The sequence below is a fragment of the Suricata suricatta genome, chromosome 8 (assembly GCF_006229205.1).
Source record: "Suricata suricatta isolate VVHF042 chromosome 8, meerkat_22Aug2017_6uvM2_HiC, whole genome shotgun sequence".
Classification (NCBI taxonomy): Eukaryota; Metazoa; Chordata; class Mammalia; order Carnivora; family Herpestidae; genus Suricata; species Suricata suricatta.
Window position 1 is genome coordinate 104,972,595 of NC_043707.1, and position 15,990 is coordinate 104,988,584.

Below are 15,990 nucleotides of genomic sequence, written 5' to 3' on the forward strand. Positions count from 1 at the left end.
GTGGGTTCGAGCCCCGCATCAGGCTCTGTGCTGACAGCTAGCTCAGAGCCTGGAGCCTGCTTCCGGTTCTGTGTCTCCTTCTCTCTCTGCCCCTCCCCCTCTCATGCTCTGTCTCTCTCTGTATCAAAAATAAATAAAACATTTAAAAAATTAAAAAAAGAAAAGAAAAGAAAACAATAACAATAAAAAAGAATTCCATGGCCAAAAATGGTTTAAAAAAAACCCACTGCACCAGATGGCCTATAGGGCCCCTTCCAGCTCTAATCTGGCAAGGTTCAAGAAGTTGGACTCTTTTCTTCCAAGTTTTATTTACCCAGTATTTCTCCGACTCTTACTGCATACCAGGACTGCTCTTCCCAGCCTACAGATCCGACCACACTTAAGTCGCTGAAACACCTCCTAGCGTCACAAAAGCCCCGTGATTGCAGAAGTGATGCCATGTTTCTAGGAAGGCCCAGGGGAGCCCTCTCCCATCTGGCCAGGTCTTCTGGGCACCTGAATAGGCCAGGTGGTGCTGACTCTAACTCTGAGGATGGCAGGTGCATGCCGCGGTTGGGTGTGGCCACAGGGAGCCTGCGTACCCCAGCGCCCCCCCCGCCCCACCTCCCGAGTTGGGGAGCACTCCAGCTTGACTCCAACACTTTTATGCAAGGCATGTTCTGTGTGGGAGGAAGTGCTTGTTGCCTTAGTGACATCCACAGCAACGGGACCACTGCCTCCTGTGACTCATCACGGCCACCATGCTGCCATCGACACTCTGCACCAGGTGGCTGCAGATTGAATTTCAGGGTGGTTGCCAGAGCCTGGAGAAGGCCCGGAGGTGGGGTCTGACTTCATCTCCCGCCGGCTCATTAGGGCGAGCCTCCGGGCTGCCACACCCTAGCAGGATCCAGCTCCCTGCCCCCCAGAAACAGAAGTAGGAGGGGATCAGCAGACGTGCTCTCTGGAGCATGGGCTTGGTCCCATTGTCCATGTCAGTAGTTAAGTACCTTATCACATGAGCTTTTCTGTTCAGGTTATGTGTTCTGGAATCATGTGGCTGATGTCACTGGTGGAAACGTCCGCCACATGGTAGTGGCATGCCCCAAATGCAGACAGAGGGCCTAAGTTCTAGGAGCAAATCTGGAGGGCTTAATGAGTAGCCTTGAACTATAAAGTAACTGACCTCAGCAGGTGGCACTAGGTGGCACTAAGGTGCTAGGGAAAGGATGGAGTGACATCCTCGCTTTCCCGGGCACTGTGTTGACAGCTGCAGATACAAAATAAATATGATGCAAGTCTTATCTTCCAGAAACTCAGAGCCTAATGGGAGAGCCAGGTAGCCCAATGGTGTCCCACGGCATGGTGGAGAGAGGCATGGCGGATCACGTATCTGCCACCGCACTGTGCCGGGCAGCAAAGCACTGAGCATTCGCTCAGGTGTCCGGACCCGGTAGCAGGTGGGCCCTGCTGGGCTCAGCTGGGCTTACTCGCGTCATCTGTCGGCTGGACTGGGATGACCTTGGTGAGACGATTGAGGCAGTTCAGCTCTGCTCGTCCTCTGGTGAGCTTGAGTGGGCTGCTGTCGGAAGGGGAGGGACAAGAGGCGACAGCAGCCATTGGTGCTTTACAGGCCTCTGTATGTCGCAGTTACTCACATTCCATTGGCTATAAAGCAAGTCCAGGGTCAGAATGTCAGAATGAGAGGGAGCCAAGAGTTCCATGGCCAAGGGCATGAATACTGGGAGAGGTTAAGATCTGGGGCCATTACAGTATCAGTCTGCCACACGTGGGGACTCTGGGGTGGGGGGGGGTATGGGAGGGGCCCAAGTCAGCCCCCAGGTGGTCAGAGAAACTTCTTGGGGAAGACATTTGAGCAGAGCCTCGAAGGCCAAATCTGAATTCACAAATGGAGATCGGAGGCAGGAGGTTTCCATGACCAGAGAGCAGTGTGTGTGGAGCAGAGACAGAAGAGTGCTGAGTAGTCGGGTATTTGGAGACACGAGGGCTGAGAAGGAATGAAGTCACTGACCACAGCAAGGTCCAGGTCACGGACTCTCAGGCCCTACTGAAGAGCTAGGCCTTTATTCCAAGGGCAGGAGGTACGTGTGAAAGTTTGGAGCAAAAGAAAAGAGGGAAGACAATCAGATTTGTGGAGTTTTAAAATTTTTTTTTAATTTTTTTTAATGTTTATTATTTTTGTGTCTGTGAGAGAGAGAGAGAGAGAGAGCATGAGTGGCAGTAAGGCAGAGAACAAGAGGAGGACACAAAATCTGAAGCAGTCTCCAGGCTCTGAGCTGTCAGCACAGAGCTGGACGCAGGGCTTGAATTTAGGAACATTGAGATCATGACCTGAGCCAAAGTTGGGCACTTAACCAACTGAGCCACCCAGGTGCCCCTAAAAATGGGACATTTTAGGAGATCTCTCAGGGCCCTCTTACCTTGGGCAGGTCGTGTTCCCTTAGAGCCGTGGTCCGCACGTCAAAGCAATCAGACATCTAATGTCCCCAGGGAGCCTGCTGAAAATACACATCTGGGCCTCACCTCAGAGACTCTAATCCTGGGCATGGGGACTGGGCATCTGACAATTTTGCAGAGCACCCCTCATGATCCTGATTCCAGGCAGGCCTGGCTAGAGCGAAGCTGTATTTCCAGGGCCTGGAATGGTGGCCCGGAGCACAGAGGAGCTTCAGGAAACAGGCTGAGTGCCTGCAGGGGCCCGGCTCCGAAGGCCTTTGCTTGGAGTGAGGGCCACTTCTGGAGGAAGGGGCATTTGGGTTGGGCCTTGACGTCTAAGTGGGTTTTTGGCTTGTTTTTTTTGTTTGTCTTGCTTTGTTTACAGTGCTCTTGGTTACAAACTTAGTCTGTGCTCATTCTAGAACTTTCCTAAGCACAGGAAAAGAAAGAAGCCAAAGGAAAAACTCACCCCTCATTCCAAAATGCAGACACAAGTAGGGTCTCCTTCTGCCACGTTGTTAGATAAGACATTGCTAGCCGGAACAGGAGCGGGGACCGTGTGGGCCAAGGACTGGAGGTGACAGCAGGCTGAGCATGCGGAGAGGCCGGTGCATGCGTTCGGGCTGCACGGGCTGGTGTCGGGCCCCGCATGCCTTCTCAGTCGGGGCCTGTCGCCCCAAGGTCCAGAGCAAGGAGGCCAGGCCCGGGCCCTCGGCCAGGGTTCCGGAGCACAGCCCTCATTCGTCTCTGTCTCCTCTGCGCAGGTGCTGTTTGCCCTGAACCAGACCCTGCTGCAGCACGAGAGTGTGCGGGCCGGAAGCCTGCAGGCCCCCTACACCACGGAGGACCTCATCAAGCACTACAACTGCGGGGATCTTAACGCCGTGATCTTCAACCATGACACGTCCCAGGTGAGGCGCCCCTCCTCCCACGCCGATAGCTTTTGGGTCCCCAGTGCCGAAGGCCAGGCCCATGTGAACCTGCCTCGAATTTATTAGACATCTACTATGTGCCAGGCTCAGGCAGTCTTCTCTCCACCGTGGGAAGCAGGACCTACTGGTATTCCATTTTACAGATGGGAAAAACTGAGGCTCAATGAATCCAAGAGACTGGCCCAAGCCCACGCCACTTCATTGTTGCGTTCCCGGGCATGTGTGGCAGAAGCTTAACCTCTAAGAACGGGGAGGCCTCCGAGTTCAGTTCGGCATCTGGGGAAGTTAGAGCCCAGGGGGGAAAACAGCTCGTGGTGAGAGCCTAAGCGACAGTCCAGCCGGCGGCATTCTGTCTTGAGTCAAGCCCTGGGGGGAGGACTACCCCAGCTGGGCAGGGTGAGAGGCACCCTGGGGAGCTGAGCATGACGCCGCCAGGTGTCCCCATTGCCCTCAGTAGAGATTCCAAGATACTTCATGTAGCGCTGAAGCCTTCTGGGTCCTGCCCTCTGCTGACCTTGTCACAGCCAGGCGCCCCACCACATCGACCTTATTCTGCTGATGTGAACTACATGCCGTTTACCTGTGTGTGCCCCTGCGCCCTTGTTCAGGCTCCTCGCTCTTCCTTTCCTCCTACTTGGCCACAGTCAATTGTTACCTCCTCTGAGAAGCCCTCCCTGACTGCCTAGGTGGAGTTAGATATTCCCCTAGGCCCCTCTAGGCCCACTGTGCTTCCTGTCACAGTGCTTGGTTAACCATTCCTTCAGGAAAAGGCCACTTCCCTGCTCAGGACAGTGCAGCGGCTCCCCATTTTTCTCAGTGTCTCTAATGGCCTCTGTGGCCCCAGGGTCTTCCCCCACCCCCCACCCCGTGTCCTCTGCCCTCCGCTCACACTCACCACTGGAGCTGCATGGGCCTGCGTGCCGTTCCGCGAGCACACTGGCATGCTTCACCTTTGCCCTGGCTATTCTTTCCACCAGGAATGCCCTTCCTGGGTATCACCACGGCTCGCTCCCATCTTAACTCAGACATCACCTTCTCAGTGAGATGGGCCCCAACTCCCCGAACTAGAACTAGAATTGCAGCCTGATCCTGCTCCCCCTCTCTCAACCCCTTTATTATGCTCCGCTCCTTGACCTGCCCACCCCATTCCACGCCATGCTCTTTATCATCTTCGCATGCTTACATATTGTGATTCATTGGTAAGTGATGATGCATTGTTTGTCCATCTCCCCTAGAGCATAAGCTCTCTGAGGATAGGTGTTTGCACCTGTGTTCATCAGTCTATTCTGATTGGCTAGGGCACGGCAGGAGTCAGTAAACAGTTGCTGAATGAATGAGTGAAATTGTTTGTAAATACCAGGAACAGTGCAATGAAAAGAGATGTGAGGCAGGAGGGGGGTGGCAGAGAAAGCTGCCCACATGGGGCTAACAGTCTCCTAGGAAAGATGGGGACATTTCCCAAGCAATGGCATCCAAGTGTGACCCTTGCTCCAAGGGAGAGAAGAGGGTGCAACTGGCGCCTTTGACAGGGGCAGGAGTTTAAATGGACTTGGGGCAAGAAGGAAGGATGCCTGCAAGGGGAGAGGTCAGAGACGAGCCTGAGTTGGCCACGGACAGGAGGAAGAGGAATGTTCCAGCAGAGGCAAGAGAGAGCAGGAGGAGGGGTGTGGGTTGGGCCAGAGGTGTAGCCAGGGACCAGGTGGAAAGGTTCTATGTGTGCGGGCCACCCTCTAGACCCGGAGCTCCTCTCTCTCCATCCCAGTGGCCAGCACAGAGCACGGTGCAGTGTAAGTATCAGGGAACAGCCATTGAGGGAGCGAAGGTGGGTATGTGTTGTGCTCCGTGCAGTGTAGACAGTGAAGAGAAGGATCTGGAGAACTTGCAGAGGAGGCTCAGGACTCTGAGAGCTCCGAGTCTGAGTCTGGGTGTCCAAGAGCTCTGAGCCAGAGCCCTGACCTGTGTCATTTGCTGGGGGGAGAGGCTGGTGAGCTCTGTGGCCGAGGGGACCTGATCAGCACCCCGGACGGCCTGGCCATGAAGGGCTGGGCAGGATAGGGCCCTGCTGTGCTTGCGGCTGCTGTGACACCGAAAAGAGGGAGGAACTGGGTGACTTCAGGGGAGACAGCAAGCTTACGTGTTCTTTGAGCCTGCATCCAGGACCACTGATTTGTCTCTGGTGGGTGAACTGCACTGGGGTCCCCAGGCAGTGCCCGGACTTGAAGCAGGACAGCGGGTGTGGTTGGATTGGTCCACTCAAGTTGGAATAGCAACCCAGGCTGCACTTCCCCTGCCCTCTGGGTACACAGGCAGGGGGCGACTAGACACCCTGTTCCCAGATGCAGAAAAGCCTAGAGTTGGGATAGCAAGGCTAAATCCAGTGCTCATGTTCTGATGGAGAAAGGTCCGGGTGACATGGGTCTGCATCTGTTGCTGGAGGCCTCTACAGCTGTGGGAGGTTGAGGACACATGGGCTGCAGGGGTACAGTCACTGCCTACAGTCAGAGAGGAAGGGCTTGAGAACGAGTCTACCAGGCAGGGAAGATGGGAGGGGCTGGCAGGCAGAGCAGGCTGCCCAGGTAGGGGTGTGGGAATGTGGGGGGGCCTGCGGAAAGAGCTGCAGAGCAGGGGGCAGAGCAGGGGAATGGGGGTGAAAATGCCTGCTGAGGGGCAGGAGCCCTGGCTCAAGCTGGAGGGTGATGCGGTCAAAAAGATGCCTCTGGCCTCAGTGCAGAGGACGATGAAGTGGCCTCTAGAGGCTGGGGCGGGACAAGTACAGGGCCCAGGATGGGGGACGGGCACTGGGTGCACCTCAGCCTTAATCTGTCCTGCTTCTCCGCACGCCCCCCCCCCCCATCCCACCTTCAGCAGTGGCTTATGTCCCAACCTCCCAGGTCACTTGCACCATCAATGCCCTGCAATAGCAGGGTGACCCAAAGGCCCCATCCCCGGGCAGCTGCATCCGAGCCCTCAGGCTGTGTTAGGTGTAGAGTGGCCACAAATCTACTATCCAGACCCAGGCTCTTTGGAGAGTGAAAGGTCAACTATAATTAAGAGTCTGAGTCATTAACAGGCATGGAGCAGTATACCTTAGCAGTGAACCTAGACTATCCTAGATAAATCAGGGCTCACGGTGATCCATTAGATGTCTACTCCAGACTCCCACACCCCTGTCAAGCATGGAGCCCACAGGGCTCTGACTCTCTCTGGGCCATGAGCCCCATCCAAGGTCAGGAGACCCCGTCAGAAGGTGCTGCCGTGGCCCCTAGCCTGACACAGGGCCGGACCCATGGAAGGTCTTGGAAGGGTTCTGTGGGATGGATGGCTAAAGAGGCGGCTTGAGGCCATTGAGGTCAGTGACATTAGTAGACCTGAGCACTTGACCACCAGACCTGACGCCATCCTGGCCAGGGGAGCCTATGCTGAAGGCCCTCCCTGCAGCCCCACCACAGCTCTGGCTGGCCTATCTCACCATCCCACCTCAGACCTATGGCTCTAAAGCCCCAGGGACCTGACATGCCCTCTTTAAAATCCTATGATGCATCCTGCAGTTAAACTTATCACAGGAGATTTAAGGCTCCTGACAAGTCTAATGACATCATTAATTTGTTTCCATCTCAGCCTGGGCCCCAACCCAAGTCCCATCCTTGGCATGGAGCCAGGGCCCATCAGCTTGAAATAAGCAGAAAACGCCAGCCAGCTGCCAGGCAGCCCGGGAAACCCCAGTGGCTAGCCCAACTCCTTGGTGACTTTGACACTGAACTTTCTGGTTCTTGTCCTTGTTAAATTTTTTCAGCTCCCTAAGGAATGACTGGAGATTCATCTTTCCACAAATGCACGTTCATGGTTGGGAAGCAGAGGAGACACTTGGGGGAAGGGAAGGGAAGCAGAATCCTGCCTTCATGGGTCTCTGATGACTCTGAAGTCTTCTCTTTGTCATCTCCAGCGCTACCCCCTGCCCAAGGCCACCCTTCCCTGTAGCCTCTGTCATCACAGGGGCGAGGTGATGAAGCCAGATCAGTCCCCAGGCTCGTTCCACAAAGCTGACACTTAGTCAGGACTCTGTCTGGGCTTAGCGCTGTGCTAATAGGTTCTTTCTAAAGCTGATCTTATTTAATTCCTACACAGCATGTATTAGTCCCATGTTACTAGTTTGGACACTGAGTCTCAGATGGCACCAGTGACTTGCTAGTGATAGAGAGACAACCCAACTGGTAAGTGGCAAAAGAAGGATTCCAACGCAGGTTATCCTGGCTGTCTGACTTCAGGACCCACATTCATTCATTCACTGACTGAACAGATGTTTATTTCTTGGTATAACATCATCCCACGTCCCTTCCCACACCTGAGGAACAAAGAGGGCCATGTTTCCAGATAGAACTCTACTGAGCAGCTCCTCTCCTACTCAGAAGCCTTTCCTGTAGCTGCATCAAATCCAAGTGTGACCTGCTTTGTCAGGGCTTCTGGTCATCCCTTTCATCATTGATGGAGGAGGTGAGAGCTCTATGCCTTCATTTATCCATTTGCCAAACAGTCCCCACGCACCAACTCTGATTGGGCACTGGAAGAGCTGCTGTATACAGCTGTGCAGGTTGTGCACTGAACAAGTTTAGGTTACATTAGTCATATTGTTGCCTTGTCATTCCAGAGCAGCGAATCAGTCCTTTATGGCAGAGAAGTCTCTCCCCTTCCGCTCTGGGGAACACGCTGGTCCTTGGCCAGCAGATATCAGAGACAGATGTCCTAGCCCTGTCCAAATCCCTGAAGGTTCAGCCTCTCCTGACATCTCCATTTTCCTCAGAAGGAGTGTTGACAACTTGTCAGTGGCTCTAAAAGCCATGTGGCTGGGCCTCATGACCCTTGGGGACTAAACCCTGTAGGAATTTAGTCTTCTTACACCACTCTCCATCTAGCTTGCCCATTAGTGAGCTAGGCCTCATGTTCTGTGCTTTAGCCTGAGTTGAGGAAGAGAGAGAAATAGAAGAGGAGACTCTAGATGGAAGATATCCTGAGCACAGAGCTTGGGAGGTGGAATGACAGTGAGGGGTTCTAGGGAAATAGTATATTCTGACTCCCTGCCTCAGTTTCCTCAGTGGCTCATGGCTTCTTCTCAGGCCCCACCCACCACTGGAGTCCACAGCGCTGGACATGCCCGGACCCAACAACCAGGCTGGAAAGACATAACACTAGGAATGGAAGAACCCAGGAGGAGACAGTGCAGTGAGGAAGGACAGAACCACTTTATGTTCAAGGTTCCAGAAACCTCACTGGGTACCTCCTTTGTGTCAGGCACTTGGGGCCCAGGAATGACAAAGGATTTGTCCCTTGGACTCAGAGAGCTCTCTGCCTAGTTTAGCAACATGTCAGTGGAGCTTCCCCCGGCCACATACCTGGGTGTGGATAGCTAACCCAGAGCTAAGAAATGTGGAAAGTTCCAGGGGTTGTTGAATAAGCCCTCATTATGGGAGGAAGCCATGGTCCTGGAGCTAAAGTTTTCAAAAACGGACAGAAGGGATTTGGTTATGCCCTGGAGTAGTGGGGCTGGGGTGGAGAGACGGCAGTGGCCAACCGGGGCTCAGGCCCGGGGAAAACCAGAGGCTGGGACCTCTCCTGTCATCTCTGGAGGGTGGGCTGGGCTGAACACAGCACCCACCATCACAGATAATCCCCATCTTACACATGAGGAAACCAGAGCTCAGAAAAGTTAAGTAACTTGGCCAGAGTCACACAGAGTGAGAATCAGGCCTGAATCTAGGCCGGCCTGATCCCGTACCCTGTGGCGGTTCTGCTACACCAGGCACCTCCGCTGACCCTCCAGCCCTGCTCACTGACCTGACTTCCTTGTGCACCGGGCTGGGCGCCGGAGGCAGGACAGCCAAGGAGCTCAGAGCCACCCCGCCTCCCAGCCTTCCTCCTCTGGACGCTGAGGGTCCACCAGGCAGAGACACGGGAGGGATTCGTGGGAGGCCGCAGCCCAGGGCTCTCCTCCTCGGGCTGCTCCTTCACTAGCCTTGTGACTTTGCACTTGTCCCTGAATCTTTCCACTTCGCTGTTTTCGTTTGTGAAACTGGAATAACAACACTCCTCTCAGAGCGTTTTTGGGTTGATTAAAACCACACAGAAAGTGGAGAGCCCCCTGCGGGGCCGTGAGATAAAGGTAAGTTGCCTGCGCGGCTGGGCCGTGTGTGTTTGCTCACGGCCCACCTTGCCCCGGAGGGCACTGAAGGCAGCCTCTTTTGCCTTTGCAGCTGCCCAGCTTCATCAACACCACCCTCCCGCCGCATGAGCAGGTGACGGCACAGGAGATCGACAGCTACTTCCGCCACGAGCTCATCCACAAGAGGAACGAGCGGATGGGGAGGAGGGTCATGGCACTTCTGCAGGAGAACGAGGACAAGATCTGCTTCTTTGCCTTCGGAGCAGGTTTGGGCCAGAGTGGGGCAGGGATTGCGTGCAGAATCCTTAAAGGCTGAGAGATGGGTGAGCCCCTCTCCTGAGCTCTACTTCAGGAAGGAAAAGTAGAGGCCCGGAATGGTTCAGGAGAGGCCACACAGCACAGGTCTCCCATTTCTGGCCAAGGGCTCCTCCGGAACAGGCCCCGTTGGCAGAAGAAGTGACCTTGCCAAGGCCAGGATGACTTCTGTGGCTCCTTCTTGCCCCAGGAGGCCGTGTTGAGAGCCCAGAGCCAAAGCCGGCTCCCACTGCCTGTCCAGCCTTGAGCCACCCTGTCCACCCCCACCCCCGCCCCCAGTGGACCCAGGGCCAAGCCGGTGAGGGACGTGGGGCCAGTTGGGGAGAAAGTGGGCTCCGGCATCCCATGTCCCAGCTCCACAGCCCAGCCCAGCCCCGTCCAAGCTATGCGACCTTGGCACACTACCAGTAAGGGCTCAGGGCCCTCTTCTGTGAATGGGGAGATAGCAATGACCATGTGATAAGTTGAAAATATCTACCTTATGGAAGAGTTATAAAGATCAGCAGTAACATGTAAGTAACCTAGTGGTGGGAACTCAGAATGGCAGGTACCTTCACCATCCTCAGCCTCAGGAGAGTTAATACAAATTTTGTTGTCCCACCATGGACCATGAACTTGATGCTTCTCCTGAGGGTCTAGCCTCTTTGTGAGAAGGGAAGTCTAGATGTCCAGGCTTAGGGCTTGCTCAGCACCTCCCTCGCTGTCCCTCCTTTCTGTTCCTCCCTCTTCTCCCTCACTCCTTCTTCCTTTCCCTATGGCTGTCTCCCAGCGATGTCTATGATGAGACCAGGGTATTGCATTTGCCTCTGTTATTCGTCAGCTTTTGCTCAAGAGTCACAGCAATAGAAATGTATTTCTTGCTAACCTGGGCACAGTCCACCTCCTGCTTTGTGAGAATGAAGCCGGGGGCACCACGCCTAGAGGGGCCCTCGCTGCCACTGCCTCTCTGCCTTCCCTTTCCCGGCCCCTTGCCCATGCATTGGCTGCCTGCTCAAGCCGTCCATGCAACCCTCAATGAGGTCTGCCAACCCTCGCCCCACCATTCAACCCAATACCCTTCAATGGAAGAGCCAGTATCCTCTGACTGTGCCTGTCATCCCTCCTGCGTGGCCCCTGGCACGGGACAGGCTCGTGGATCAGCCCCTGTGACGCCATACCTGCAGCTGGGTAGAAAGAGTCCCAACTCATGTTGGAGCTGCCATAGCCCAGTATGGCCTGTGATGGATCCCATCCCCACTGACAGCCTCAGTTTACTCATTTGAACAGAAGTCTTCAGAAAGCGCTTGGGCCATTGATGATTCTAAGTGCTGTTCAAATAGTTTTCAGAGAAGAGAGGGATTCCTGCAGGAGAGTCGGGAGAAGCCAGCAGGAGTAGGCCCTTGACTGACCACATGGAGAGGACAAGGCTTCCCTTCAGGTGCAGGACACCTACTGGGGACCTGGCATGAGTCAGGACAGCTCTGGGGCCAGGTGCAGGGGAGGGGTGCTCCCAAACACGCCCTCTCACTCACCAGCCAGCTGCCACCCTAGCAGGTTGAGTTCCTGCTCCAGAATGGTCCCACAGGGACTACAAAAGGGGAGCCATTCTGAAGCATGCCAGCCTCTAGGCATCTCTCCGGAGGGGCCTGATCCTTGAGGGAGTCCAGTAAGAGCCCCAGCACTCCACGTGGCTCGCCTGCGTGGCAGGGTCTCCTTGCCCCACCTGTCCCAGGGTCTGGGGACAGAGCCAGCCAGGGTCTGAGGCTAGCTCTCTCCCATGGATGGGGAGATAGGAAAGCCTGGAGATGAAAATCACAGCAATGTGCGTGGCCCTGGACACTGGCTGCCTTCTCCTAAAATCCAAGTCCTCAGGGCCTCAGCCAGCACACAGGCACCATGCCCTCCTCTGGCTTCTTCCCATCTCTGGGGTCGAGCTGGTCCCTGGTCGGTCCTGTCGACAGACCACCGAAATGACTCCTGTCCATCTACACCATACGTCCCCATGGCCACATTCCAAGTCCAAGCCTCCATCAGCTCCAGCCTCCTCGCTCCAGCTCAGCCTCCACTGCCTCCAGGCTGCTCCCCACGACATAGCCGGTGGCTGCTGCTGGCCCTATCCCCCCGCCCGCCCTGCCTTGAGCTCCGGGAGGGCACATGCCACATACTCCTCCTGTGTTTGTAGAAGCATGTGATAGGTGTCAAGCTTGACGAGCCTATGAAGGAAAGAATGAGAGAAGGAACAAACAGGTGGATGAATGTTGGCCAGATTCTCTCTTCCTGGATTCCTCTGGGCCTGGCGGACAGAGCAGCAGGGAAGTCAGGGCCATGTGAGCCCCACCTTGGCTCCCGGAGACCTGCTAGCCAATAACACAAGCCCAGAGCCACGTGCAGACCTGGCTGGCAGCTGTACTAGAGGCCCAGCCACTCCTGAAACAAGCTTTCTACCCTGCACTGCACATCTACCCTTGACCTTGACCTGAGAATTTCGAGGCTGCATGCGGCCTTCAAGCTCCAGGCTCAAGCCTGCCCCCCTCATCCTAGCTCCAGATAGACTGAGGTCCCTATAGGTCAAGACATTGGTCAAGTTCATGGCACGTCAGGGAGAGAGCCAGGGCTGGACCCCAGGCCCAGGAGCTATGGTCCAGGGACTCTGTTCTCATGTGTAGTCAGGGAGTCCAGCTGTATAGATCTGTGATGGCCTCTGTATTGCCATGGAATGTGTCCACACACAGTCCAGAGCGAGAAAAGTCCATGCCTCCCTCACTGCATCCTTATGGCCACGTGACTCCCGAGTCCCACATCCTGTGGCAGCTGAAGATTTATGTGCAGCACTAGGACAGGTACCCCTGGACAACGTGCAACTTGCAGACACCCTTTGGACACCCCCACTCCACTCCCACGCTTCTGCCTGGGTGCCTCTGCAGTCCCATCCCAGGCCTTCCTAGACCATCGGGTGCAGACTCTTGTTGCCCATCCTCTGTCTGGTCCTCAAAGAAGGCCCGGGGTTCCCAAGGCTATTGGGGACCCATGCTGCTGGAAATATGCCCAGCCATCCCCCAGATGTGTCTGTATGCAAAGGTCTCAGACCCAAGTGCAATGGATGTCTCTAGGAAATACCTTAGAAAACAGAAACATATGGTAAGGTACTTCTGACCCCACCCTGGCCTGGGCTTGTCTGGTGTCTGAGCCAGGCCCCCGCTGGCGTTCTGCCATTCTAGGCCAGCCTCAGCCTCCATGGCTCCCGCTAAGGCACCCAGGAGAGAGCCTCCACCTGCCTCCCAGTGCCTATCCAGACCCTTCCTCAGCCCACCTCTGCTCCAGAATCCCATCCTGAAAGACCATAGGTACAGACTGGGCTTTCTAGCACTGAGATCAATCTGGCTGTCCCTTCTCCATTCTGTTCTACAGAGACACTCAGTACAAAGAGTAAGAGCTTTGGTGTCAGCTTGTGTATAAAGTGTGGCTCTACCACTGTCTGCTACGAGACACTGGGAAAGCCACTTCACCTCCAAGGGCCTCAGTCTCTCATCTGCAAAATGGGGATAATACACCTGCTTCATCAGTTTGTGCTAAATATTTGTGCTCATTTTAGATCACAGGATTAGAAGTCTCTACCGTGGTGGAGGGACCCTTAGCATAGAAACTCCTGTGTGCCAGCCACCACTGCAGGCTCTCAGCCTACATGACCTTTCATCTTCACAATGGGAGAAGAGTTTTATGAGACTCATTTTGCAGATGGAAACTAGGTCCCAGAGAGAAAGAATGGCTTCCTCAAGGCCATGCAGGCCAACCTTCAACTGGAATCCTGGTTTCTCGGGTCCCTAGTCCTAGCCGTTTCCTCCATACACGGCCTTTGCTCTAGAACTCCAGAAATGTCGCTGGGTTTGTGGGAAGGCTATCTTTTTAGCCGGCACATCACCTAGAAGAATACTCTCCTTAGTGGTGTTTCTGAAGCGAGCCACGATCTGACCCCTCTTCTGGGGGTTACTTGGTGGGCTCAGAGGCAGGTGGGGTGTGAACATGCGTGACAATTCTGACCAGGCCTGGGGGACATCTAGGGGTGACATCAGACCAAGAAGTGGTCATGACCAATGTGCAAATCCAGGCACTCTGGAATGGCCCAGGCCACTGCCCAGGAGAAGAGTGTCCAGTGGGAGGGAAGGCTGATTCCTGACTACCAGTCTCAGGGACAAGCTGACGTACCCCCGAAGATCTTGTGCACGTTCTTGGATTTCTTCTGCTCTATACACAACTTAGAAAAATAGGTACTAGGTGGTGAGGTTCTGTTAACTAAACTTATTCAGATTGCAGGCTTATCTAATATTCTGAAATTATCTCCTTTCTACCATGTTTGAAGTTAAACATCTTTCACTTAAAAAAAATGTGGGGTGCCTGAGTGGCTTAGTCAGTTAAGCATTCAACTTTGGCTCAGGTCATGATCTCATGGTTCGTGGGTTCGAGCCCCATGTCGGGCTCTGTGCTGACAGCTCAGAACCTGGAACCTGGTTCAGATTCTGTGTCTCCCTCTCTCTTTGGCCTTCCTCCTGCTCTGACTCTCTCTGTCTCTCAAAAGTAAACAAATGTTAAAAGTTAGAAAATAAAAGTCTTTAAAAAATGATGGTGATGTGAGGCAAAGGAACCTTTTAGAGCCCTCACTTGGCAAAATAAAATTTTGTAACTATATTGCTCGCCCTACCCACCCAGCTGTTCTTACCCTGGGAGGGAACTGAGCATGTCTGAAACATGATGGAAGAAAGACAGGAAGGATGAGGCTGCTCAGTGGGGAATATTACCAGCCCTGGCTTCCAAGAAGGCAGGAAAGGGGGGCCAGAGCTCAGGTAGAGGGTCTGGCTTGGGTAGACCTTCCTCACCTCCTGGAAGGAGGCAGGAGCCTGGCAGAAGAGTAATTTGCTAGTGGAAAAGTAATCTGATGGCTTTCTAATCAGAGCTCTGCTCTGTAAGGTAGAGGTGAAGGCCTCTGCAGAGAAAGAGGAGGAAAGTGGAGGGCTGTTGGTTTCAAGAAAGAACATTGAAGTGAACGCAAGCAAGACTGCCCATAAGAACTGGTATGGATAGGGAGTTCAATAGCTTTCATCTCCTGGGCCAGCGGACATCGATTGGTCATGGCTGCCTGGAGTGTGGTGGTGTAAGGGGTGATTAAGACTGCATCAGAGCTCAGCAGGGAAGAGATCCCGATTGATTAGTGATGTCTGCCTGGACCAGGAGCAGACAAATGGCTGCCTTACATCTGCTCTGACTGCTAGGAACACAGGCTGCTGACTGGCACTTGAGGGCCTACGAACCCACAGTGGTCTCTAGTCATGGGTTGCAAGGTTTTCTACCTACCGCAACACTGAACGGCTAGGGTGTGAATGTCACTACCGACCCCCAGGCCTTCTCCTGGTTTTATCCTTGTACCCACTGCTCTGTGAGTATCCCAGTGTATGTGAACCACTCCAGGCAGGGCCCTTATCAGCTCAGAATCACCAGTAGCCAGGGGATGTTCTGCAAAGACATACTAGACTGAATCAGCCAGGATCAGGTTCATTAGGTTGAGTCATCGTTAGTCCCCCAGGCCTCAGAGGGATAGGGAGGTCTCAGTCCCAGGCCCCAAAAGAGAACAACCATTTTGTCTCTAGCTCCAGGGAACTGGGCCTTCCTGAGTTGTTTACTTACCACCCATCCTGGAATCTGGGTTAGAAGAAGTAATGCAGGAGCTGGCAGAACTGGGTTGGAGTATAAGCCAGACTCAGAGGTGGACCGGATAACTGCTAGGGCCCATTCATGGCAAACCCTGGAGCCGGTGGTTACCATGCGTTCCAGAATCTCGTGTTCTAATCTGAATATGGTTCTACCTTCTGAAATTGCAAGCCCTTTGATCCCGTTGTTGGAGGGTTGTGTGGCTCTAAGAACCCTACATTTTGCTTTGGTTTGCTTCAGTCACTCGGGTCCCGTAGGAGGGTTTTGGGGCCAAGAGCCTTCCAGCACGTGAGATTGCTCCCTGTGGGGCGGCTGCCGCCTGCACTCACGAAGTCCAGGCAGGAAGCGGGATTGGAAGAGTTCTCAGGTGGGCTGTGTGAGCATCAGACAGAGGTGCGGGCGCCGCTGCCCCAGGGCCCGCACACCCACCTCACCCAGCCTCCAGGCCACTCCGCCTTTCTCACCCCAGCCCGA

At 54.5% G+C, this 15,990-nt stretch overlaps 1 protein-coding gene across 1 annotated transcript in view; it reads left to right on the forward strand.

Annotated features, from left to right (window-relative positions):
• TRABD2B (TraB domain containing 2B) overlaps positions 1–15,990 on the forward strand; it is a 204,152-nt gene that overhangs the window by 167,261 nt on the left and 20,901 nt on the right. The window contains exons 3-4 of the mRNA XM_029949086.1: positions 3,201–3,347; positions 9,614–9,788. Coding sequence (XP_029804946.1) covers positions 3,201–3,347; positions 9,614–9,788 — 322 coding nt within the window. The remainder of the gene's footprint in view (positions 1–3,200; positions 3,348–9,613; positions 9,789–15,990) is intronic.